The sequence below is a fragment of the Antennarius striatus genome, chromosome 13 (assembly GCF_040054535.1).
Source record: "Antennarius striatus isolate MH-2024 chromosome 13, ASM4005453v1, whole genome shotgun sequence".
NCBI classification, from domain to species: Eukaryota; Metazoa; Chordata; class Actinopteri; order Lophiiformes; family Antennariidae; genus Antennarius; species Antennarius striatus.
In genome coordinates this window covers 742,008-768,475 of record NC_090788.1, presented here as the reverse complement: position 1 = coordinate 768,475, position 26,468 = coordinate 742,008, and the positions used below count along the sequence as shown (strand labels likewise).

At 51.0% G+C, this 26,468-nt stretch overlaps 1 protein-coding gene across 2 annotated transcripts in view; it reads left to right on the top strand.

The window, feature by feature from the left end:
- The window catches only part of tmem132e (transmembrane protein 132E), a 131,872-nt gene extending 105,967 nt beyond the window's left edge, over nucleotides 1–25,905 (top strand). For both annotated transcript variants that reach the window (XM_068330616.1, XM_068330615.1), the window contains exons 5-9: nucleotides 848–991; nucleotides 7,108–7,313; nucleotides 15,079–15,358; nucleotides 19,869–20,063; nucleotides 22,591–25,905. In XM_068330616.1, the coding sequence (XP_068186717.1) occupies nucleotides 848–991; nucleotides 7,108–7,313; nucleotides 15,079–15,358; nucleotides 19,869–20,063; nucleotides 22,591–23,664 (1,899 nt within the window). In that variant the 3' untranslated portion in view covers nucleotides 23,665–25,905. The remainder of the gene's footprint in view (nucleotides 1–847; nucleotides 992–7,107; nucleotides 7,314–15,078; nucleotides 15,359–19,868; nucleotides 20,064–22,590) is intronic.
- The last annotated feature ends 563 nt before the right edge of the window (nucleotides 25,906–26,468 follow it).

Genomic DNA, 26,468 nt, shown 5'->3' with positions numbered 1-26,468 from the left:
TATGATGTCACAGGTGATGCTGGATTCTCATTGGTCGCTGTGTCTCCATAGCGACCAGATGCTGAACGATGGTGAAAAAGCAGGTTGAAGTCAAACCGAACGAACCCCACTCAAGTACTTCCTGCAGGAAGCAGAGTACTTCCTGCAGGAAGCAGAGTACTTCCTGCAGGAAGCAGGTGGCTGAGCGTGGATCCGTCACGCTCCGTTTCCTCCGTCGCTGGAGGCGTCGTTCTCCAGGTGGCGGATGACGGAGCGATGCTACGCTACGCTAACGGCAGACAGGAACTGTTTTGATATCTCTAACGACCAATCGGAGAGTTTTAACGTGGTCGTTCTGCTGAGTCGTCGGTGGCGTTCCATTAAGTGACGTTTGGAATCATCGTGTGGAAGTCGTTTCCTGGCGCCGGAACGAGCGCTTCCTGCTCCGGGCGCCGTTCAGGTGAACATCGTGAACCCCGGGGCGACGCAGGTGCGACGGAGGGGTGGCTGAAGGAGGGGGGGGGGGGCTGCTTCACCAGATGCTGAAACAAGACGACGCCCAGACGGCGTTCCGTTGGGGGACGATCGTCGGAGCGGCGCAACAATGGGACGAATGCAACCTGTTCCACTTCCTGCTCTACTTCCTGTTCCACTTCCTGTTCTGCTTTCGTCAAGCAGGTTTATGATGATGATGATGATGATGATGATGACGACGATTCAGAGGGCTGTGAAGGGGGTGGGTCCAGAAGGACAGACTGGGTTCCTTCTTGCCGCCTGAGGCTCCGCCTCTCGCCGCCTGAGGCTCCGCCTCTCGCCGCCTGAGGCTCCACCTCTCGCCGCCTCACACGCGTGTGTTTTCTCTGTGCAGGACACGGAGATCATCAACACGGCGGTTCTGACGGGACGAACCGTCGCCATTCCCGTCAAGATGGTCTCCATAGAGATGAGCGGGGGGGTCACCGACGTCTCCGCCTTCGTCCAGTGCAAGTCGTCCAATGAGGACATCCTGAAGGTATGTGAGGGGGGAGGGGGGTGAACGCGTGTGGGCGGGGCCTCCCTTCTGTCTGCCACTCAAACCCAAGATGTGTTCATGTTTATATTTACAAACATCCATCATTTCCATCCAATAGGGATCCAAATGAGATGTGAGGGGGCGGGGCTACCTGGGGGGGTGTTTCTGATCTGAAATGACTGATGTTGCATTCAGAGACCGTCTGACATCCCAGTTTGAACGCTGATACGACTCGTTCTGGAGGGAGTTAAACGTCTCCCCGTCATAACGGAGGAGCGTTTGATGTCAGCACCTTCACGTCTGGAGGGGCGGAGCCTCGGTCCGGTCCCGAAGCCGTTTGGTTCATTGAATAATAAAAATGTCGTTGGACCAATGAAATCCTCTGCTGGTTTAAACGGGCCTCAAGGTCGGGCGCGGCTGTAAACTTTACGGACTGGTCGTCCAATCAGAGGCCGGCGTGGGTCGTATGTCTGACTGGACGGTATCGGTTCTGTTTAAGGAGCGCTTCCTGTCCGGTTTACGTCCTCTCATGTCCTGGGGGGGGGGGGGGCAGGGTGTATTGTTGTCAGCTCCTCATCCATCATTTTTCATTATCCATTAAAGACGAGCGCGGGATGTCGAGCGCCGCCGTCATCCGACATCGGAGGCTAATTTAAAGGAGCCCCTCCGGCCCGGGAAGAAGACGAGCGTCCAATAAACCCAGTCGTTACCCAGAAGCCTCAGTTCTGGTCACATGGTAGCTTCTGTCTCATGTCCGCTGTCTCATGTCATCTGTCTAACGTAACCTGTCTCATTTCACCTCTCATGTAACTTGTCTCATGTCATCTGTCTCATGTCTGCTGTCTCATGTCACCTGTCTCATTTCACCTGTCTCATGTCAGCTCTCTCATTTCACCTGTCTCATGTCACCTGTCTCATTTCACCTGTCTCATGTCAGCTCTCTCATTTCACCTGTCTCATGTCATCTGTCTCATGTCAGCTGTCTCATGTCAGCTGTCTCATGTAACCTGTCTCATGTAACCTGACTCATGTCAACTGTCTCATGTCAGCTGTCTCGTGTAACCTGTCTCATGTCATCTGTCTCATGTAACCTGTCTCATGTCAGCTGTCTCATTTCACCTGTCTCATGTCAGCTGTCTCACATAGCTTGTCTCATGTAGCTTGTCTCATGTCACCTGTCTCATGTCACCTGTCTCATATCACCTGTCTCATGTCATCTGTCTCATGTCAGCTGTCTCATGTCACCTGTCTCATGTCATCTGTCTCATGTCACCTGTCTCATGTCATTTGTCTCATGTCACCTGTCTCATATCACCTGTCTCATGTCATCTGTCTCATGTCAGCTGTCTCATTTCACCTGTCTCATGTCACCTGTCTCATGTCACCTGTCTCATGTCACCTGTCTCATGTCACCTGTCTCATGTCACCTGTCTCATGTCACCTGCCTCATCTCAGTTGTCTCATGTCACCTGTCTCATGTCACCTGTCTCATGTCACCTGTCTCATGTCAGTGGGATGATGGGTGGGCGGAGTTTGAACCGTGACTACGTCTCCTAAAGGGGGCGGGGCTCTTTCTTTCTCGTCCTTCCTGTTCCTTCTTGTTCGGATGGCGTTGCCGTGGATACGACGCTGTTGAGTTGACGGGAATCGTGGTGAAGGCGTCGTACGGAGGACAGAACAGGAGGCGGCGTGTCGGATGGCCGGGGGGTCGGAGGTCGAGCCGTTGGATCACACACACACACACACGCTGTGACTCACAGCGACCGTCTGAACGCGGCGGTGGGCCTCATGTCGACAAGTCTCATCGCCGGCCGGAGGTCGTCCTGCCGGTACGTACTGTACCTGACCGCCGGCACCGTCGTCATGGCGACGCGTTCACATCGGTGTGACACATTTACCTTCAGCCAAACGCCAGAATTAGCATCCGAGACGTGAGGGCGAGCTAATATCAGCGGCGGCGGCGGCTTCGTGCTTCAGCTTCACTTCATCACGATGGAACAGAAACGGATTGATGATCGCCATGGAAACCAGAGGAGTTGTTGATGGGTGAAAATCGATGATTGATTGATGTTTGCCACGGATCAATTCAGACAAGAACAGATGAAATGTACGACAGATTAAACACTCACAGATTAAACACTCACAGATTAAACACACACAGATTAAACACAAATAACGCCGCAGGAAGGAGGGATGAAGGAGGAGGAAGAGGAGGAGGAAGAGGAGCTGTGACATGAAGCCCGCTGAAGCAGAAGTGAAGGAACGCTGCCGGGCAGCGAAGAAAAGAATCCTCCCACGTGAAAGAGAAGAAGTGAAGGATGAACCGACGAGAAGAGAGAAAGTCAAACCAGCAGAAGAAGAAGTGATGAAGAGGAGGAGGAGCCTCGAAGGGCTCCGCCGGCGCTTCACACGTCTGAAATTACACACCTTCGTTGACCACACCTCCTCCTGACCACACCTCCTTCTGACCACGCCTCCTCCTGACCACGCCTCCTCTTGAAGACCTGCACTCACATTGGTCCACAATCACTGGGCGTGGCCTCTGGGACGCAGACACGCCCCCTCTAGTCACGTCTCTCCATGAAGATGCGTGGTTGCCAAAAGTATGCGGACGCCTGTTTGTTCAGGGTTTCCTGACTCGTCCAGGTTGGTTCCGCCACCAAACATCCCAGAATCCGACGCCGAGGTTGTCACGGTAACGCTCCTGTTCTGTCTTCATTTCCATCCAAACTGTTTCCCAGAAGTCCCGGCGGATCGTTCTGGTGCCGCACGTCATTAATCCTCCCAACAACGGGCTAATGGGGGCCGGCTCATTTAGCTAACAGCGCTAAACCAACCCGTCGGTCGTACTCCTGTTGACGGCGGCATCCATCCATCACCGGAACAAAAGCATCGCCGCCGCCCCCAGACGCCATCGCCGTGACGGCGGCCATATGTCAGCCGTCGCTCTGCGGCAGTTTCATACGTGAGATCGGCGTGGCGACTCGTTTAGTAGGGAGGCGGCGCCATCTTTCTTCTGATTGGTCCGTTTAACATCCTGCAGCGTGTTTGGCCCCGCCTCCCTTCTGGCCTCTCGATGAAACCAGCGCCGCGCCGTCGCAGGAAGCTGGAGCCCCGGCGTTCGCATCATTTATTCATTCCTTGTTAATATTCAGATTATTTTCCTCCGACAGTTTCTGGTTTATTAATGAGATTAAATCATGAGTCACCGCTGGACACGCCCCCATGACACGCCCCCACGACACGCCCCCACGACACGGATCTAACCTGTGTCGTCATGGAGACCGATCTGATATTTGTCTCTTTGTGTTGTATATTTGTGATGTCAGATCAGCTCTCTCATGTAAGGTGTTTCATATCGGGTGTCTCATGTCACCTGTCTATCACCTGTCTATCACCTGTCTCATGTCACCTGTCTATCACCTGTCTATCACCTGTCTCATGTCACCTGTCTCATGTCACCTGTCTCGTATCACCTGTCTCATGTCACCTGTCTCATGTCACCTGTCTCATGTCACCTGTCTCGTATCACCTGTCTCATGTCACCTGTCTCGTATCACCGGTCTCATGTCACCTGTCTCGTATCACCGGTCTAATGTTACCTGTCTCATGTCACCTGTCTATCACCTGTCTCATGTCACCTGTCTCGTATCACCTGTCTCATGTCACCTGTCTCGTATCACCGGTCTCATGTCACCTGTCTCATGTCACCTGTCTCGTATCACCGGTCTCATGTCACCTGTCTCATGTCACCTGTCTCGTATCACCGGTCTCATGTCACCTGTCTCATGTCACCTGTCTCGTATCACCTGTCTCATGTCACCTGTCTCGTATCACCGGTCTCATGTCACCTGTCTCATGTCACCTGTCTCGTATCACCTGTCTCATGTCACCTGTCTCGTATCACCTGTCTCATGTCACCTGTCTCGTATCACCGGTCTCATGTCACCTGTCTCATGTCACCTGTCTCGTATCACCGGTCTCATGTCACCTGTCTCATGTCACCTGTCTCATGTCACCTGTCTCATGTCACCTGTCTCATGCTGGTACCGACCAATGAGGAGGCAGTTTAAATCTTAACTAATTGACTGATTGTTGTTTACGTTGAACAGCTGATCGTGTTTACAGACGGTTGCCATGGAGCTTCATTAAGCTACAGTCAGTCACATGACCCTGAACTCTGACATGTGTTTGAACTTGAATCCAACCAATCAGAGTCCCTCCCCCGTCCCGTGCCCCTCCCCCCACCGCGTCCTCTTCGGGGTCGTGTGTAGATAATGACTCGATGATGTCATGGCAGGAAGTTGGATGTAATCACACCTCAAACGCGTTAACCGCAGGTTCGTACGGTCACACCGCCATAAAACGGCGTTAAGGCGTCGCCGCGGTGACAGACACACGCCGACGAAGCCGTTTGGATAATGAACGGCGTTAATGTCACGGAATAAACGCGCCGGAGGCCGTGAAGCGTTGTCACCTTTATTAACCTCGCCGCTCGTTCACGGCACGTCACGACACGCCGCCGGGGGAGGGCGCCACTTGTCCCGACGGTGAGTCCCCGCCCCGGCAATCTGCTGGCACCACGGCGGATGCCACAGCGCATTAGCAGCAGCGCGGCGGCTCGGCGTGTAAAAGCCCCACCCCCTCCACCCGCCTGGCCCCCCGCGGGGCCGCTGATACCCGCAGCCACTAATAGCTTCTGACTAGCAATTAGCTGGCCAAGTTTATCCGTGGCGGCCGCCTCGGGGGGGGCGTCGACGCGTTTGTGTCAAGCAGATGTTCTCACGCCGCCGCCGTTAATCACGCTGGTGCAGCGGCGGCAGTAACGTCACGCAGTTTGAGCTCATGAGCGCCGCATGGCGAGGTCAAAGGTCGAGGGGGAGGGGTCGGGGGATGATATGATCCAGAGCTCCTCCCACTGATGATGGATCTCCAGGCGGCCGGCTCGACCTCCATTAGCTGGAGATTAGATCGTTTGATGGCGACGCCGGCCACCTCCCACCGCCAGATAAATCTTCGCTGTGGGCCGGAACCGAAGCCCTCCAGATGCATTGTGGTTAATAATTCAGCGCAGAGTGTTTACCATCATTCAAGGCCTTTTGACGCCGCACGAAACGAAGGAACGGCGTGAATTAAAAATGACATCTGAACAGAGGAACGACCGCCGCTGTTTGATGCAGTAGAATGTCATCCAACGCCGCCAGCCGCCATGCGACGGCGGTGATGTGTTTGTCTAAAGGCTCCGGTTGGCGTGTGATGAACCCGTGTTAATTGTTCACGGGTCATTATGCTCAGAATTGGCAGCAGAGGTTGGAGGTTAGCACGCAGTTAGCACGTGGTTAGCATGTGGAGTTTACATACATGATCAGCAAACACGCCGGCGCCTGGAGGCTTGACAGGAAGCTGCAGACGGAACCGCCGCTCTGTGTCGCCGAGGCGGGAACAAAATGTGATGACTCAGCTTCACTTTGTCGTCATGGAGACCGATCTGGTATTTAGGTTCAGTTGTCTCATGTCACCCGTCTCATGTCAGCTGTCTCATGTCAGCTGTCTCATGTCACCTGTCTCATGTCACCCGTCTCATGTCACCTGTCTCATGTCAGCTGTCTCATGTCAGCTGTCTCATGTCAACTGTCTCATGTCACCCGTCTCATGTCACCTGTCTCATGTCACCTGTCTCATGTCAGCTGTCTCATGTCAGCTGTCTCATGTCAACTGTCTCATGTCAGCTGTCTCATGTCAGCTGTCTCATGTCAGCTGTCTCATGTCAACTGTCTCATGTCACCCGTCTCATGTCAGCTGTCTCATGTCAACTGTCTCATGTCACCCGTCTCATGTCAGCTGTCTCATGTCAGCTGTCTCATGTCACCCGTCTCATGTCAACTGTGTCATGTCAGCTGTTTCATGTCAACTGTCTCATGTCACCCGTCTCATGTCAACTGTCTCATGTCAACTGTCTCATGTCAGCTGTCTTGAATGGATGGCTGGAGTTTAGACCGTCCAATGTGACTGTGGGTTCGGTATTCTGAAGGGGGCAATGAGAATTTGAGGGGTGTGGCTGAGGCTTTGAGGGGCGTGGCTGAACCGGTCTGACCTTTGACCCTGATGTGTTCCAGGTGTCAATGAACTGCGACTACGTGTTCGTCAACGGGAAGGAGACGCGGGGCTCCATGAACGCCCGGGTGGTGTTCAGCTACGAACACCTGAGCGCCCCCCTGGAGCTGACCGTCTGGGTGCCCAAGCTGCCCCTGGAGGTGGAGCTATCCGACCACACCCTCAGCTTCATCAGGGGCTGGAGGGTCCCCATCCTGCCCGACCGCAGGTGAGGCCACACCCACACCATCCGTCACCGCTCACCATCATTCACATGTGTAGCATGAGAAGCTAATTGGTCACAAGGTCAGGTGTTTTCAGGTGTGTCCAAACAACCAAAAACCAGCCATTGAACCATCCAACCAGTTAGTGAACCAACCAACCAGTTAATCAACCAACCATCCAATCAGTTAACCAACCAACCAACCAACCAACCAACCAGTTAATCAATCAACCAACCAATTAACCAACCATCCAATCAGTTAACCAACCAACCAACCAGTTAATCAACCAACCATCCAATCAGTTAACCAACCAACCAACTAGTTAATCAACCAACCAACCAGTTAATCAACCAACCAACCAACCAACCAACCAGTTAATCAACCAACCAACCAGTTAATCAACCAACCAACCAGTTAATCAACCAACCATCCAATCAGTTAACCAACAACCAACCAACCAACCAGTTAATCAATCAACCAACCAACCAACCAGTTAATCAACCAACCATCCAATCAGTTAACCAACCAACCAACCAACCAACCAACCAGTTAATCAATCAACCAACCAACCATCCAATCAGTTAACCAACCAACCAACCAACCAACCAGTTAATCAATCAACCAACCAACCAACCAACCAGTTAATCAACCAACCATCCAATCAGTTAACCAACCAACCAACTAGTTAATCAACCAACCAACCAGTTAATCAACCAACCATCCAATCAGTTAACCAACCAACCAACTAGTTAATCAATCAACCAACCAACCAGTTAATCAACCAACCATCCAATCAGTTAACCAACCAACCAACTAGTTAATCAACCAACCAACCAGTTAATCAACCAACCAACCAACCAACCAACCAGTTAATCAACCAACCAACCAACCAGTTAATCAACCAACCAACCAACCAGTTAATCAACCAACCATCCAATCAGTTAACCAACAACCAACCAACCAACCAGTTAATCAATCAACCAACCAACCAGTTAATCAACCAACCATCCAATCAGTTAACCAACCAACCAACCAACCAACCAGTTAATCAATCAACCAACCAACCAACCAGTTAATCAATCAACCAACCAACCAACCAACCAGTTAACCAACCAACAACAGAACTCCCATCCAACCGCCCACTCGTTCTGGTTGGAGATCGTTGGAGGACTGTCTTGGGGTGGTGACCATCACTTTGAGGGAATGCTGAGTGCTAATGTAGCGTAGCATCAGGTGCAGCGCCGCTAAGAGTCTTCTGTTAGCAGGAACGTTAGCGGAGGACTGGTTCTCTGGACCTTAGACGCTCATCAAAGGCGTCCGACCTTCTCTTGGATGGATGGATGGATGGATGGATGGATGGATGGATGGATGGATGGATGATAAACACCAGGAGAAAAAGGAACACTGACACCACAGGACAGACACCACAGGACAGACACAAGCAGCTCTAACAGGACTTATATACTAAACTATAACTACAATATAAACACTATGAAATTAAATTAAATCCATTCAACCCCGTGCTGACCTCGCCACCTCCCCCCCGCTCCTCCTGAGAGAGTCATTGTACCCCCTGATGGCACGAAGGAGGACCTCAGCCTCTCTGTGGAGGCGCTGTGTGACAGCAGTCTGCCGCTGAAGGTGCTCCTCTGCTGGGAGAAGGTGGTGTGTAGGGGGGCGGGGGGTGTTGTTCATGATGGCCTTAACTTTAGACATGGTCCTGCTCTCCAGAAGCGTCTCCACAGAGTCCAGGCTCAGCCCGACCACTGAGCCCGCTCTGCGGATGAGTCTGTTCAGACGGTCCATATCTCTTTTCCTGGCCCCCCCACCCCAACACACAATGGCGTATGACAGCACACTGGAGACTACGGACTGGTAGAACATGAGAAACAGACGTTCTGCTTCAGGAAGGCGCCGCTAATGGAATCCAAACAAAGAGCCAATCGGTGCTCATCGATCTGTGATGTCATCGTCTTTGTGTCAGAACCATCTGAGCCGGTTTTTCCCTCCTAATCCGGGTTCTCTGAGTTCTTAGCAGAGGATCATCGGACAGAGGACAGTCTCTCCAGACTATCAGCTGATTGGTGGAGCTCGTATTGACGACCGGACTTGGGGCGGTGGTCGTTGTCTTCGTCGTGTCGTGGAATATTCATCTGGATTAACTTTGACTCGGCTGTGACTCCATCATTCAGGGTTTTCGCGCTCCGGCGGAGCTCAGACTCGTTTAGTTGTAAATAAAGCATCGACCTGCGGGGAATCCTCCCGATCATTAATACGGAGTGTTTGAGCTGAAGGTTATCGATCGCCTCGCTGTGGGTTCTGCTCGTCAGGCGTCTCCTCTGTGTTTTCTCTCTCATCCCGCAGAAAATAAATTCAAACTGGTTTTTTTCCCCCGTTGACTTTTGTTCTCCTCCTCCGATCATCCGCTGTGGAACCTCATCTCGCCGCCCGTCGTGTCGCCTTCTTTCTTTTCCTGGCGACGGTCGCCTGCCGTCACTTCCTGTGTTTGGAACTCAAACCCAGAGCAGACAAGAAAAAAAAAAGAGCCTTCACCGTTTCTAAGAACCCCAAAGACCAGCTCCAGTCTCATCCACCGTTGAAAACCTCATCCACCTCTGAGAACCTCATGTACCTTTAAGAGCCTCATTCACGTTTGAGAACCTCATCTACCTGTGAGAACCTAATCTGCCTTTAACAACCTCATCTACCTTTGAGAACTTCTTCTACTTTTGAGAACCTCAAACTACGTTTGAGAACCTCATATCTGTGAACTTTGTCTACCTTTCAGAAATTCATCTACCTTTGAGAACCTCATCTATCTTTCGGAACCTCATTTTCCTTTAAGGACCTCATGGATATTTGAGAACCTCATCTACCGACCATCTCCCATACGATCAGAACGATCCGTCCACTCGTTACCCCAGAACCATCCGGTCTCCTGCAGACCGACAGAACTTCGTCATCTTGACTGAACTCCTCCTTTCCTTCGTTTTCTGGTGAATTCCCGTCGGAAGCGAACACGTTCTCACGGCGTTGGAGCTGAAGACACGTCTCATTCGTGTCGGACAGTAAATCATCAGGAACCGGCCCGCGGTGCGGTCTTCCTGTCAATACCCCGGAAGCTTCCGTCGATAGATGGAACCCAGCCGGCAATAAAGGAATGAACGATCCGTCTCCTGCAGCCGTTAAAAATATAAAACCTTTAGATGTGGGAGAAATGACACTAGTGGGAGATTAACGCCGCTCCAGTCGGGACCCTGATGAAAAATGCGGTCCGGGGTTAAGGAACCTGAGCTCATTAAAATATTTCAGCATTCCCGTCATGCGTGGAGCGGCTACAAACACACCCGCAACCCTTCATTCACAGAGTGTTTAATGGGAGCATTAACGCCACGCCGCCGGCGGCTGCCGGAGTACATCACCGACCACCAAACCCGTCCCGACCCAACACGAATACAAATGGCGTCTTTACCGAGTTGCTTGAAGAATTAAGGTATTTGGAATGACGGAGAGATCTCGCAAGACATCTTGCATGGTTTCATCTTTCCGATATCCCCAATAGCGATAATGGCCCATAGAATCTATGTTATTTTGACGTGTAAAATGTGTCTTAAATCTCCGCATTTATGCCTTTATTGTGAAAGAGACACGCCATTAACGCCGAATGAGGACTGCTATTTGTGCGTTTGTCAGTTTTGCGAGATATTTTGGACTTTTTTATTCCGCTGTTTGTCCAGCGGCGCCCAAAGGTTTGGCTTTAATACCACCTCTGTTCTCCCTGAATATCAATAGTTGGACTTGTTGTTGGGAAGTTTCTTGCTTCGCCTCGTTTTCCGGGCGCCGAACTTCCCCTGAGTGGAGTCATCAAACACCCTCGTGTGCTATTTTAGTTTGCGATGATTGCCACGCAGCCGGGCCGGAGGAATCCATCTCTTTCTTGCACGCTGTCATTTGGATTTACTGAGTGTGTGTAATTTTCTTTTCCCCGTTGCAGCGTCAGGAAACTGCAAAGGCGGCGCCCATCATTCTCGATGGCACCTCATGCAGATGGTTGAAGCCGACGACGGCGGCCGTCCCGCCGGAGGCCTTGTTTTCCGTCATATTCCTGGTTTCTGAACGCGTCTCTTAACGCTACATCATCGCTGCGTTTTATTTAAACTTTATCTTGGCGGTGAAACATCTGCCAAAGAGAAACACAAACTGGAGTCACGACGAGGTTTGGAAAGACTTCCTGGTTGGAATGGTTTTTGCTCCCATTTTCCCCGATTGATTGATTGATTGATTGATTGATTGATTGATTGATTGATTGATTGAAAAAAACAGATGTTGATTCAAACTTTATGGATGCAGTCTTCTGACTGGATGCCCAGACATGGGAGTCCTCCCGCCAGCAGGGGGCACCATTACATGAGCTCCATTACATGTTTGTGTAGAAAACAAAGGTGTGTCTCAGGGAGACCATCTGGTTTGTTGCTCGTTCATCCAGGTCACATGACCCTAAGAGGTTTCATCACTTCCTGTCGTCCGACCCTGATCCGATCCACTAAGGGTCATTATCTCGTTCCGTTTGGTTGAGGCTGAACCTCATCTCGAGACGAGAGGGTTCCTCATCTCATGACTGATGACTGCAGTTGAGTCGTGATGTTATTACATCAGCGCCGCCTCCATTACATCATCATCACGCCTCGTTATCCCACCAGCGCTGGAGGAAGACTTCAGCGTCTGACTGCTGACAAATCAGTTTGAAAGACACCCCGTCAGACACGCCTCCCGGCTGGGATTGGTCGTTCGGAGTCAGGCCTGCGACTTGTTTACCTGCAGGTCTACCATCGACCAATCAGGATCGCCGCCGACAAACAGCCTGAGAACAGCTGAACCGAAGCGCCGGCAGATTTACGAGCCCTCGTCTCCAAATTGAGGACTAGCGGCAGGCGTTGGATAACAGACTCTATTTGTCTTGACCTTGTTGTTGTTTGTTTACCGTCTTTACGGAGCGATAATTAATTAAACGCTGCTTTCAGAGGCTTTGGAGCGATTGTAAATAACGCCACTGATGAAGACGGGAAGCTCCATTGTTTGCCCGTCTCCGGCGGCTCCAGTGACACTAAATCACCATCATCCGGCGCCGCTCACTGCCGTCTCCTTTGACCTCCTTACCGTCCTCCTCGTCTTCCTCCGCCGTGACGCGTTCGGAGGCTTCCTGAGCGGCGGAGGTTCTCCGGGTCGGCGGTGGGCAGAATTGCTCAGTGGCTGCGTGATCCAGCGACATGCTGGACGGAGGGTGTAATCGGGCGAGCGAGTCTCCCCAGAGACTAACAGGAAGAGACAGTCTCCTCCTGGGGAGACGGTCTCGGCCTCGTTCTCCGGTCCAGGTCCTGGAAGGTGAACTTCCTCCGACCCGAGTCCAGAGTTGTGAGACTCTCTGACAGAGACGGAGCGTCCGACTGTCTCATTGGGTTTTTGTCCTCCTCTAAACGAATGAGGAGCCGATCGTCTCGCCGTCTGCCGGGGGCTTAACTCACTTACCGGGTCCTGAAACGCAATGAGGTCCAGAGTCCCCCCAGGGCCCAGGGAGACGCTGGAAAACACCGGGGATGTTTAGACGCTTCATCACCAGAGACGGGTAGAAAACAGGAAGCCATGAGAGTCGTGTGTCGGCCACGCCCACTAAAATGGACCAATCAGGGAGCGTCTCGACAAAAACACAACTAAAGCTTCTAATAAAATATAATCAGTAATAAAATCATCTCTGAATTTAGAGATAATACAAACAGACCAGGAGCATGTTAGCACTAGTTGTCTTCACCCAGGCTAGCATGTTAGCATTAGCTTGACTATCATTGTCAGACTTCGAGCCTCAGTTAAAGCGTCTCACCTGTTGGACGCTGATCTGGTGACTCATCGGTTTTCGCCGCCGACAGAACGCCGTGCGTGTCCCACAGGGAGCTCCGTTCAGCTTGTTTGCTGCGTTTCATTTTCTTATCTATGCTAACGCAGCGTAGCATCAGCCCGGCCATGTTTTCTTGGCGATACCGTCGCCAGAGGACCCAAACGCTACACGCTAATAAAAAGCAGTCTGGCCTTGTTTTTCCTCTACTTTGTGCGTAATTGATCGATTGGCTCCAATCAGCGGCTCCGTCTCAGGAACACAACGCTAATGGAATCTGAGCAACGAGGCTCTGCTGCTAATTGATTCACAAGGTTATCGTATTTGTGTCAAACCATCGGAGCCGGTTTTACACGACGAGGACGGATTGAGACCGAAGGGCGTCTCCGAACGATTATCAGCTGCTCCGAAGACCAGAAACGGTCCCGAAGAGGAATAAACGTTGTTAATCCGCTTCGTTTTAAAGTTTTAATTTGATCAGTTCTACTGTTATTTTAGATCTTCATGAGAACTCTGGACTGAAGTGGTGAGAATCCCGTCCCAAAACCACCAAAGATGGTCCATGATCTAGACCACACGTGTCCAACTCAAGGCCTGGGGGCCAAATGTGGCCCTCCACATGATTTTATGTGGCCCCCGAGAGCATTAAAGGTCAGAGTGTCTAAAAACAAACAGGTCAAAGTGTGCTTTGACCAAAACTACATTTCCCACAATGCAGTAGTTCAGCCCATTTTAACTCTGACTAAACGTTGTGAACAAAGTTAACGTCCTAACGTGTGTCTGATGTTATTTTTCTTTATTGATTGATAGTTTGATCCTTGATTGATGGAGTTCTGTGGGTTTAATAACCTGACAAATGAAAAGGATTTATGTTAGAACAGAGAAACAAACAAACATGTTTTTTCTGTCTAACTGTAATGTTTGGAACTAGAATCAGTCAGAAATTCAGTTATTTAACATTAAGGAGTAGTTACATTTAGTTACATTACACTGAGTTACATTTAGTTACATTTATTAGTTACATTAAGGAGTAGTTACATTTAGTTACATTACACTGAGTTACATTTAGTTACATTTATTAGTTACATTAAGGAGTAGTTACATTTAGTTACATTACACTGAGTTACATTTAGTTACATTTATTAGTTACATTAAGGAGTAGTTACATTTAGTTACATTACACTGAGTTACATTTAGTTACATTTATTAGTTACATTAAGGAGTAGTTACATTTAGTTACATTACACTGAGTTACATTTAGTTACATTTATTAGTTACATTAAGGAGTAGTTACATTTAGTTACATTACACTGAGTTACATTTAGTTACATTTATTAGTTACATTAAGGAGTAGTTACATTTAGTTACATTACACTGAGTTACATTTAGTTACATTTATTAGTTACATTAAGGAGTAGTTACATTTAGTTACATTACACTGAGTTACATTTAGTTACATTTATTAGTTACATTAAGGAGTAGTTACATTTAGTTACATTACACTGAGTTACATTTAGTTACATTTATTAGTTACATTAAGGAGTAGTTACATTTAGTTACATTACACTGAGTTACATTTAGTTACATTTATTAGTTACATTAAGGAGTAGTTACATTTAGTTACAATACACTGAGTTACATTTAGTTACATTTATTAGTTACATCTGGCCCTTTGAGGACAGCTGTGATGCTGACGTGGCCCTCAGTGGAAATGAGTTTGACCCCCCCCTGATCTGGACCCTCTAAAGATGGTCTGGACCTTCATGACTGGAGTTCTGGATCTTTGTTTCCCTGCCTTTAACAGGCAGAAACCTCTGGCCAGAACCCGACCACCTGCCCCGACCCCTAATAACACCAGATGTCTTTTGACCCCCCCCCCCCAGGAGCACCAGGGACAGTGACGCGGACGAGGAGGACGACGAGCGCCGGCTGAGCCGCGGCTGCACCCTGCAGTACCAGCGGGCCCTGGTCAGGGTCCTGACCCAGTTCCACACCACCTCCACCGAGGGCACGGACCAGGTCATCACCATGCTGGGCCCCGACTGGCAGGTGGACGTGACGGACCTGGTCCAGGACTCCCTGAAGGTGGCCGACCCCCGGGTGGCGGAGCTGGTGGACCGGACGGTGTTGGTGGGTCTGGAGCTGGGATCCACCAGCCTGAAGGTAACCACATGGTGGTGACGGCCGATGGTTCTGAAAGGGTGACGCTGGTCTTAGAGCAACCTGTAACGATCTTCGTCCTGGACTTTCGTGGACCAGAACCTCCTGGTGGATGCTTCAGAGGTTTCCCGCCATATCGGCGGTCATTCCTGCGGCGCGGCGGCGTGAGTTTTGATGGCGGTGAAGGATCGCAGCTCCAGCCTGTCAGGAAACAGAATGTCCGTCTGATGGATGCGTCGGATGATGGCGAGCGATAGAAGCCGCTCATCCATCATGTTAAATGAGCGATGGATCATTTGCGATGCGCCGACGGCCGTGAATAACGACGCGTCGTTTACGAGCAGACCCAACCTGCCACTAAAGTAAATTAAGAAGATGCTAGGTGTTTAGAGATGATCGATCAAAACGCTCCACAACTCCATGCTAGACACTCGGATTACCCCGCGCAAAGTAATCTGATTACTAAGAATCTATATGAGGAGTCAAAAGACATTAAAGTTGAATTCAAAGTGGCGCTTGAGGCTAAATGTTAAAGCGCCGCAAAGTGCTTCACAGTCAACGGCTTAGCGAGCATGCTAACAGAAGCTAATTTCAAATCAAAGTGTTGCTGAGGCGAGAACGGGGCTAGCTGCTAACTGCTACCAGCTCTTTTATACATGAATAAGTTAGCAACTCGCCCGTCTTGCTAACTTATTAGCAACATTCACACCTGGGCGGAGCCAGAAGAACAGAATCGATACGAATGTGTGAGCAAACGTTAGCTTTCCAAGCTAACGGCGTTGGCTCACGTTGCTTCCAGACACAAAGTAGCTAATCATTGGTTGCCGAAGTCTCCGCCCCTTGGAACCCAGAAGGCGGGACTAAACCGAGTTGAAACGTCTCTTTGAAAACAGAAACGAGATCCGTTCGAAGTGATTGATCGATGATTAGCCACTATCACGCCGCGGTGCTCCGAAACGAGTCCGTCGGAGGATCTGAATCCGTCACAAAGTGGGCCGGCTCATGAATATTCAGCGGCGCTCGTCCACTGGTGGAGCGGCGCTCTGGGATAATTGCCAGACTTAATGTTCCCGTTCTAAACGTGACGCGTCTGTTTGAAACAAAACAAGAACTATGAAGGTCTGGAGGTTTAACTGGGAACAGATCCGATGCTAATTAGTCGGTAAAGACGACGTCCATGATGGTTTTCGGAGAACTCCGCCGCCGCCGCGGGAGGTGAGGGATTAATCCCAGGATTAGCGAATGACTGCTGCTCCTCACTGGATTCACGCTTCAGTAATTAGTCCGGTCCCGTCCGCAAACATCAAGACGACCGATGTCGTTAGCCTCGCTCCTGTCGTTAGCCTCGCTACTGTCGTTAGCCTCGCTCCTGTCGTTAGCCTCGCTACTGTCGTTAGCCTCGCTACTGTCGTTAGCCTCACTACTATCGTTAGCCTCGCTACTGCCGTTAGCCTCGCTACTGTCGTTAGCCTCGCTCCTGTCGTTAGCTTCGCTACTGTCGTTAGCCTCGCTACTGTCGTTAGCCTCGCTACTGTCGTTAGCCTCGCTACTGTCGTTAGCCTCGCTACTGTCGTTAGCCTCGCTACTGCCGTTAGCCTCGCTACTGCCGTTAGCCTCGCCACAGCGCGGCGCTAAGGACAGGCAGCGTCCACAGCGGCAATCCGGTTTCGATGTTAGCTTCACCAGAGGGCGCTAACGGAGCAACGCGACATCAGTCAGCTGATCTGAACAGGAACGAAGCACAAGCCTTATTAGCTGTTTATGATAGCTTTACTAGCTGCTTCAGATAGCCTTATTAGCTGCTTCAGATAGCCTTATTAGCATGTGCAATAGCTCCTTTAAATGCTAAGGCTTACAATTTCAGCTGTACATAGAAAAACGTGATGTTTTCAAATCTCCATGGAAACCCACCTATTGGATGCTCTGAAGATGCTAATGATGATGCGCAGAGAGACATGCTAATGCTAACATGCTATCCTATTGAAAACAACAGTTGTGGGTGTGTCTTCACTGAGCCACGCCCCCTCTGGTCCATAAAACGATGATGTCATACAGTGTCATAGCAGACGGTTAACCTGATATCTTTTGCTAGCACCCTGCTAACATGCTAACGTCAGAATTGGCTTGACATCATATGATGAGGGGCGGGGCTTCCCCTGTATTGATCCGTCACTTTAAATGAATCACGGATCAGTCTAATGATCGGCTTTGGAGGTTTATTGATCGATTAGACGTTCAGGTGGTCAACCGGTGCGTCTTATCCCGTTACCGTGACAACCGCCACCTGTAGGCGGGGCTTCACCGGGACGTCCCGAGGTTGCGTTCGGTGTCGATTCGGGTTTTTAGGACTGATTTAGAAAATGAGTTGTAGACGTGAAAGAAACCGTCAGATCATCGAGTCTTTTTCATCCAGAGTGTGAAAATTTACACGTCGACTCATCAGAAAGAAAACAGAAAAAAAATAGAAGAAGAAATTCAGAAAAGCGTGAATTAATCCCTGAAGGAATAATTTAAAATTCTTTTTTTTCTCTCTTTTTTATTTATGTCCTCCAAAAAGGACTTTATTTCAACGCTTGACGATGATTAGAAGCTGATTTTTATTTTGAAGGTCTGTTACTCTGTGTGTACTTCAAGCGTCGGAAACACTGTGGGAATTTACAGCGTTGGTTTCCGAGCCTTCATCCCTTTTGATTTCCTTTAAGGGCCCCCTGACGTTGGGGGCGTGGCATCGACGGAACGCGCTCTGATGCATTTCCACACGCCTCATAACCCCCCAACCAAATTATTTTCTGCCATTAAATTGTTTCGTTTACCAAATCAATGCTCGGCACACGCTTCTCGGAATCGTGTTTTGACATTTGTACGTAGTCGCAGATATCGATTTTAATGCTATTAGATTTTAAGTCACTTTAATTTGCCCGTGGAAAAAAAACCAGCCTGGGGGGGGAAATGAACAGCAAACAACAGAAAATCAATGGCGAGCAAACATCTCTGCCGGCGTCGGAGTCGTACTCCGTCTGACCTCTCAGGATTTATGTTCAGACCCCCCCCCCCCCGCGCCGGTTCTGCTCCTTCACCGCTGTTATCATTTATGAAACGACTCGTCTCTATTAGAGCCCCCCCCCGGAGCGAATCCATCCCTAAATATAAAGAACGCCCCCCCCCTCCATCCACTAATGTAGCGGTTTTAGCGGCGGCGGCCGGAGAGGCGATCCATCACGAGAAGAGCCGCCCTCATCAAACTTTAACGGTTGGGCAGCGGATCTGCCCCCCCCTTAATGGATCCAACCCCCCCACTGGACGCACATCCAACCCGACTGTCGCTGCTCAAAAGTTTGTTTCTCCTGTTTTTAGGACGATTCGTAAAATATTCAGAAGGGCTTTGGTGTCTTTGTGGGGTAAAGACGAGGCAGCGGCGCGCTGAAACAGTCCAGGTCCACACCTGAAACAGTCCAGGTTCACGCAGTGAAACAGTCCAGGTTCACGCAGTGAAACAGTCCAGGTTCACACAGTGAAACAGTCCAGGTTCACGCAGTGAAACAGTCCAGGTTCACGCAGTGAAACAGTCCAGGTTCACACAGTGAAACAGTCCAGGTTCACACAGTGAAACAGTCCAGGTTCACACAGTGAAACAGTCCAGGTTCACGCAGTGAAACAGTCCAGGTTCACGCAGTGAAACAGTCCAGGTTCACGCGGTGAAACAGTCCAGGTTCACGCGGTGAAACAGTCCAGGTTCACGCAGTGAAACAGTCCAGGTTCACACAGTGAAACAGTCCAGGTTCACACAGTGAAACAGTCCAGGTTCACGCAGTGAAACAGTCCAGGTTCACACAGTGAAACAGTCCAGGTTCACACAGTGAAACAGTCCAGGTTCAGTGTTTTTCTGCTCTTTTCTCTGGTTTTTGTTGGTTTAATATTTTTTTCTCAGAATTGAATCAAACTTCTTGTTTTTCTGTCAGTGGTTTTAAACTTCATGTTTTCTTCATGTCGTCATCAGGACTGTTAATATCAACGCGTTGATATTCGGCGTCACATGACAGATGATAACGTGCTTCACATTCAAACCTTCTCAACTTAATTTATAGCTTTATTTATGACATCAAATTACAACCAGACACCTTTTTTTTATTTTCGAGCTGTTTTGAAGCAAACGAGTCAAAACACTTGAAGCTGAAGCCGAAAACATTTCTGCCGGCGCGGCGGCGGCGGCGTCACGCCGGGGCGTGGAGCCTCTCTTGACCTCTGCTGAAATGAAATGATGATCTTCCAGACGCCTGTCAGAAGAGGAGATGACTTTCACCCGCAGAGACGGGTTCAAGTGCTTCACGCTCGCCGTGGCGTCGGGCGGCGGCTCGTCGTCTGCTCGCCGTTTGTTGACACGCCGAACAAACAGCACAGAGCACTTCAGTCCCGATCGTCTGTCAGGAGCCACAGAGACAATAACCCCGCCGTCGATCCGGGGCTTTAAATGATGCCCCGCTGAGGCAATAAAAGCCGTGTGTTTCCTCCACAGGTGGAGTCGCCGCTGGCGGTGGACGCCGTGTTGGGGGAGGCGGCCTTCTCCGTCACCGACGACAAGGTGTCCATCACCGAGATGCGAGTTCACGCCGTGTCGGGCCTCAGCCTATCGCTGCAGCCGAGCCCCGGGAACAGCCACACCCTGGTGGCCAAGGCCAGCGGCGTGCAGACGCTCGCCACGCCCCGACAGGTACGTCCGAACGCTCGCCACGCCCCGAAAGGTGTGGCCAATCGCTCGCCACGCCCCGAGAGTTACGGGACAGCGGGGGCTTTCATGCCAGGGATTTATTTTGACCGAGTCCAGCCTTTGGCTCCGCCCCCTGTCGTCAGGCAGGACGGCGGCGGAGCGGCGCTGTGTTTTCATGGCAGCCTCCGTATTTGCGCCGCGTTCCCTTCCTGATCCCGGCGGGTTTTACGGCTCCGGCGAGACGTTGTCCTCGTCCTCCTCACAGGAACTCCGCCAGGACTTCCTCGTCTGCGCCGCTGCCTCGCGCTGGTGGGGACGCCGCTGGTTTCCTCCTGCTGCCCTCTGATTGGCCCTCACGAGCGTCGGCCGGAGAGAAGCAGGCATTAAATTCCAATTTTTCTTGCTTTCCGCTTCTTGGCCACCTTGAAATGTAATTATTGTAATGTTTTGTCCTGAGTGCTCTCCAAGGCCGGCGCGTCAGCCAATCCGCTCACAGGGGGAACTCTCCCAGGAGCGCCGGCGCAATTTCAAGCCATTTGATTCAGTTTAGCAGGAAAACTTTCTCCACGCCCCCCATCAATCCCACGTGAACGAACGCACAAACGTCGGTCGAGTCACCGTCTTTATCGCATTTATCCGACGTCGTTCCAGCGACGCGTTCTGATTGGTTGGTCTCGTAAAGCAGAAGTTTAATCAGGTATTTATGAATCCGGATGATATTTTAACAACTCGCGCTGAGTGTCTGCAAGTTCTCTTTCCAGAGGGATGTTTTTATGATTATTTTATGATCCAAGCTGTTGATGTTCGCTTTACGCTCCAGATTTCCCAGAATGCCGTGAAGCACAAATCAGGAAGTCAAAGAGGAGAAACTTGACTTCATGATCCGACAGAAACGTTAAACGTGTGGATTCCAACAGACGTGAGCAGGGTTGTGATGTCAACAGGGTCGACCAATCAGGTGTGAGGGGAGGGTCCCAGTTCAGTGATGTCATATGACTGTTAGTCATTAGTCATTGACTTCACCTTTACCTCACCTGGTCACATTTACCTCATCTTTACCTCACCTTTACCCCACCTTTACCTCACCTTTACCCCACCTTTACCTCACCTTTACCTCACCTTTACCCCACCTTTACCTCACCTTTACCTCACCTTTACCCCACCTTTACCTCACCTTTACCCCACCTTTACCTCACCTTTACCTCACCTTTACCTCACCTTTACCTCACCTTTACCTCACCTTTACCCCACCTTTACCTCACCTTAACCCCACCTTTACCTCACCTTTACCTCACCTTTACCCCACCTTTACCTCACCTTTACCCCACCTTTACCTCACCTTTACCTCACCTTTACCTCACCTTTACCCCACCTTTACCTCACCTTTACCTCACCTTTACCTCACCTTTACCCCACCTTCACCTCACCTTTACCTCACCTTTACCTCACCTTTACCTCACCTTTACCCTACCTTTACCTCACCTTTACCTCACCTTTACCCCACCTTTACCTCACCTTTACCCCACCTTTACCTCACCTTTACCTCACCTTTACCTCACCTTTACCCCACCTTTACCTCACCTTTACCCCACCTTTACCCCACAAGTACCCCACCTTTACCTCACCTTCACCCCACCTTTACCTCACCTTTACCTCACCTTTACCTCACCTTCACCCCACCTTTACCCCACCTGTTCCCCACCCTTCCGTCCGTCCCGCTGACGGGGCGATGACGCTGAGTCCGTACGTCGGCGGCCGACCCGGTGCAGGTGAATGACGTCCGCCGACTCTCCGGTCCGTGTTCTGTTTGATCGATCGATCACATTGATTAGATCAACACCGACCGGACCCTCGACCCTCAACGACCCGACGTCCTCTGACGAAACGTGAAGCTGTGTTTTGGTGGGCGTCGCCGCCTGAACGTTCTCTCGTCGTGGTCGATCTCCGTACGACGAGCTGAAAGGAGTCCTTCTCAACACGTCTTTCATCCGACGAGGTCGTCCTCCACCATCGAGCTCCAGTCCTCCTCGTTCTCACGGAAACGACTAGAAACTCTTTAAACTCCCTTTAATGCACCGATTGTCGCATCAGGGTCAGGTGGAGCCGCTCGGTAAGTACTACAGCTGAATCAAAGGCTTCATGAATCGCCACTTCAGGTCCTTCATCCGACGCCATCGCCAAGGACTTCATTTCTAGATGGACAATCTTCTCTTTCTGACGAGAGTCTTCCTTTTGTCCTGATGAAGTGGAGACAGAAACCCTTCCATCGGCTCGCTTCTTGGTATCGAGTTAGTCCCGTTGAGTCAGGTGTGACCAGGTGAAGGTCAGACCCTCCTCTACCTCGTAAGAACAAGGGTCTACGAAGGCCAGAAGGAAGACTTCCTTGTGGTCGTTCCCCCATTCTTCCATTGGTTCCTGCTCCTCTATTGGTTGGACACGAAAGCGTTGGTGATTCGAACCAATCGCCGCTTGCTTTAGGTGCGGTTCCCCGCCCTCCAATCTAACCCGTCTCTCTCTTCTCGTCCAATAGGAGGCCAGCCTGTCCGTCTGGATGCTCTTCAGCGACAACACTGCCGCCAGCCTGACCTACTTCGATCCCAAAGACTACAACCTCAACGCCTCCTCGCTGGACGACAAGGTGGCCTCCATTTCCCAGGAGCCTCAGCAGCGCTGGCCCGTGGTGGTGGCGGAAGGGGAGGGGTCTGGGGAGCTGGTGCGGGTGGAGATGACCATCTGCGAGGCCTGTCAGAAGACCAAACGCAAAAGCGTCATCGCGTCTGCCGCCGTTTACGTCAAGGTGCGTTTCGGGCCAGAGGAAGACTCGGAGGAGGACGCCACCACCACGGAGGGGGAGGTGGAGCTGGCGCCCGCCACCCGGCGTCCAATCATCGATCCGAACATGAGCGGCAGGATTTACGAGACGTCCAACGAGCAGCCGGCCAGCGTTCCCATCGACTACACCAACTTCCCCACCGTCAGCAACCAGGAGCGACCGACGGAGAGCGACGGCGAGGACGAGGACGACTTCGTGCACTCGCCGCGCAACATGACCGACCTCGAGATCGGGATGTACGCCCTCCTGGGGGTCTTCTGCCTCGCCATCTTGGTCTTCCTCATCAACTGCATCGTCTTCGTGCTGAAATACCGCCACAAACGGATCCCGCCGGAGGGCCAGGCCAACATGGACCACTCCCACCACTGGGTGTTCCTGGGAAACGGCCAACCGCTGAGGGCCCAGAGCGACCTGTCGCCCCAGCAGGTGGAGAGTCCCAGTAACCCCCTGGAGGGGGTGCAGACTTGTTGCCATGGGGACCACCACAGCAGCGGGAGCTCCCAGACTAGCGTCCAGAGCCAGGTCCACGGGCGGGGCGACGGCAGCTCCGGGGGCTCCACCAAGGAGAACGGCGAGGACGCCAGTTCCCCCACCTCCAAGCGCAAGAGGGTGAAGTTCACCACGTTCACCACCCTCCCCACGGAGGAGCTGCCCTACAACTCCATCCCCGTGGCGGACGAGGAGGACATCCAGTGGGTGTGTCAGGACATGGGCTTCCAGGACCCGGAAGAACTTCACGACTACATGCGCAGAATAAAAGAGATCGCCTGAGTCCGTCTCGGCGCTCCAACAAATGTTCCTTTCTATTTTTCTCTTTCTCACCAAGATGAAAGGTCACGGACTGAAGGGCCAACTTGTTCGGGTGTGTTCCATTTAGTTTGCACAGTGCTGTGATCTCATACACGCTCACGCTGAGGACGCCGGGCAGCCACAGACTGATCGCCGGAGGAATCTGTAAATCTTGGCTGGAGGGACCACGGCGGGGGCCAACGCCCCGCCTGAGGCTCCGCCTCCTCGCTTGTGGTTCCGACGGGAGCCCGACCCGGATTGGACCGACTGGGCGGAGTCTCCGGTACTGAACCTGCTCCACTCAGAGACGCCTTTGGTGAACAGAGACTGTTTCAGAAATGATTTTGTTTTTGCCAAAGTAGGGAAATAATTGTTTTAACAGCGAAAAGCCGTCGTTGTCGTTCTGGGTGCCGCGCCTCGTTTCTGCAGTTCATTTCAGGTAGTCTAAAGCAGCCCCCCCACCCTCCAACACCCCCGACCCCCTCCCCGGTGAACAAATCTAATGCCTTACACAGTCACGGTTCTAGAGGTGGTGCGGAAACATGTCCAGCATGAGGTACCAGAAGGAGCTCCCAGTCGTTAGCATGGACGCGGATCTCAACCGCCAACCTTTTGTTTTGGGTTTCATTTTGTTCCAAATTGGTAAAATGTCTGTAGTGTAATTATATAATCATTCATACACGGACGTGAGTATGTTATCACGCGTCACACGCATGCAGTGTCCAGGTCTACATCCTGTATGTGCAGCCGTCCCTCCCTGCTATGTGTACATATGACCCCCCCGGCGCCTTACCCCCCAGGAAGCTGGAATCTTTAGTCTGGTGGTTCCGAACCGGAGCTTCAAACACGACTGTTGAGTTTTACTATGCATCAGATCCAACACGTGACGACACCCGTCAGATATCTCCATGGAGACGCAAACTGTTAGCATGCTACGCTAACGTGCTGCTACGTCTGCTCCTCGTATCGTATGAATCTGCTCAGAACGCGGGAGTTGTTACCGCTACAGAAACGGTAACCACGCGTAAACGAAGCGTCTCAGGATGCTAATCGGCTGCGTCGTTAGCGTCGCTAGCATCCGCTTGTCGCTCACGCAGAACGACGGGAAGACCCAGCTGCTTCAGAACGACGGTACATCCCACTCAAACGCTGAAGCGCTCGGACAGGCGGACATCTTTTTAATTGCAGATGCCCTGTTAGCGTAGCGTAGCGTAGCTGTTTAGCGCGAGCTGGATGATCGACTTCAAGCTGGTTTCAGGACTAATGAAGGAACCGCCAGATGAAAGTTTCCTTTAATTCCGTTCTGCTTCTAAGGGCTCGCAGTTTCTTTTCATGTCGACCGTCGACTTCATCCATCCTGCGAGGAAAAAAAAAAGCGTTCAGAGCGGATCAACAGCTAGCGGTTCCGTGTTTACCTCGTGTTCCACCGGGCCGCCGTTTAAGCCGTCTGATCTGGAGCGTCTGGAGGTTCGTTTCAGACGTGTTCCACTTCCTCCCACCGCCGGAGCATCAAAGAGCTTTTATTTCATCTCTTATTTATTCATTCGTGTTCGTTTAGCATTAAGATCATCTCCCGTTCCCTTTAAGAGACAGGTGTGTTCGCAACTTCCTGGAGAGACGCCAGAATGAGAACTAGCGCCCCCTGTTTGTAGCAGAGAAATTTACACTTACCTAGAAGCTAAAGCTAAAGGCCTGTCCGATACTCTCCTTGTATATAGACATTTGATATATTTATAAAAGCCAGATCAGGACGTGATTGGTCGACTGCATGCCCCCCCCACTCCCCCAGTACCCCCCCCCCCCCTCCAGATTCTGGTCTGTGTTCAGGTTTTCCTCCAATCAGCAGCTCGTCTGGTTCCTCAGGATGAATCTTGAAGGTGTTTGAGTCCAGAAGGCGGGGTCTAATAGCAGCTTCCTGTTGTCATGGTGGGTTCATGATGGGATGTAAATACGTTTTCCTCACGCTTTGGTTTCTCACATCTGTTGCTAACGCTGCTAACGGCACTCACGTCGCTCCGTTTCAGCCGCTAATAGAAACTTCTCACGTGTGATTGAAGCGTGGTGAATCGTAAACTTTATGCTCGTCACAAAACGACGTGCCGACGAAGACCACGCCCACAATAACCTGTTGATGTACAGAGCACCGCTCCACTTCCTGTATCCTCCTGGAAACAAACCCTTGTATTTTCCTGTTGTATGTAAAGTACTAAAGAAAATGCTCTACGCGGATGACGCTGTGTCGTTTCTACTTAACATGAGCACTGATCTTCATCATTTACTCCTCCTCCTTCATCTTCATCTCTTCTTTTTCTTTATTTTCATCTTCTTCTCTATCTTCTCCTCCATCTTCTTCTCCTCCATCTTCTTACATTTACTCGCTCGTCGCCGCGGCCTCTTGCTCGTCTTCCTCAGACGTCTGAGGCCGGCGGGTCGCTAGGAGACGTTCTGTTGGTTTATGGGCTGAGGAGACGGATGCTGATGTCAGGTCGCCCCTGGCAACCCCTCAGATAATAAATTTGGAAAATATCAGTCAGTAAAGATTTTAATACCGTTAATATGTCTGAAAACCATAATTCTGTGTCAGGCGTCGTAAATCTGGATTATCACCCGTTTTCTCTGCTGTCTGTCGGATGGTCGGATGATCGGATGGTCGGATGATCGGATGGTCGGATGATCGGATGGTCGGATGGTCGGATGATGAGAATGAGAGATGAACTGGAACCATGAGAAGATGAGAAGCAGCAGGAAGAACAGGAAGAGAGTTAAAGTCAAATTAAAATAAATAA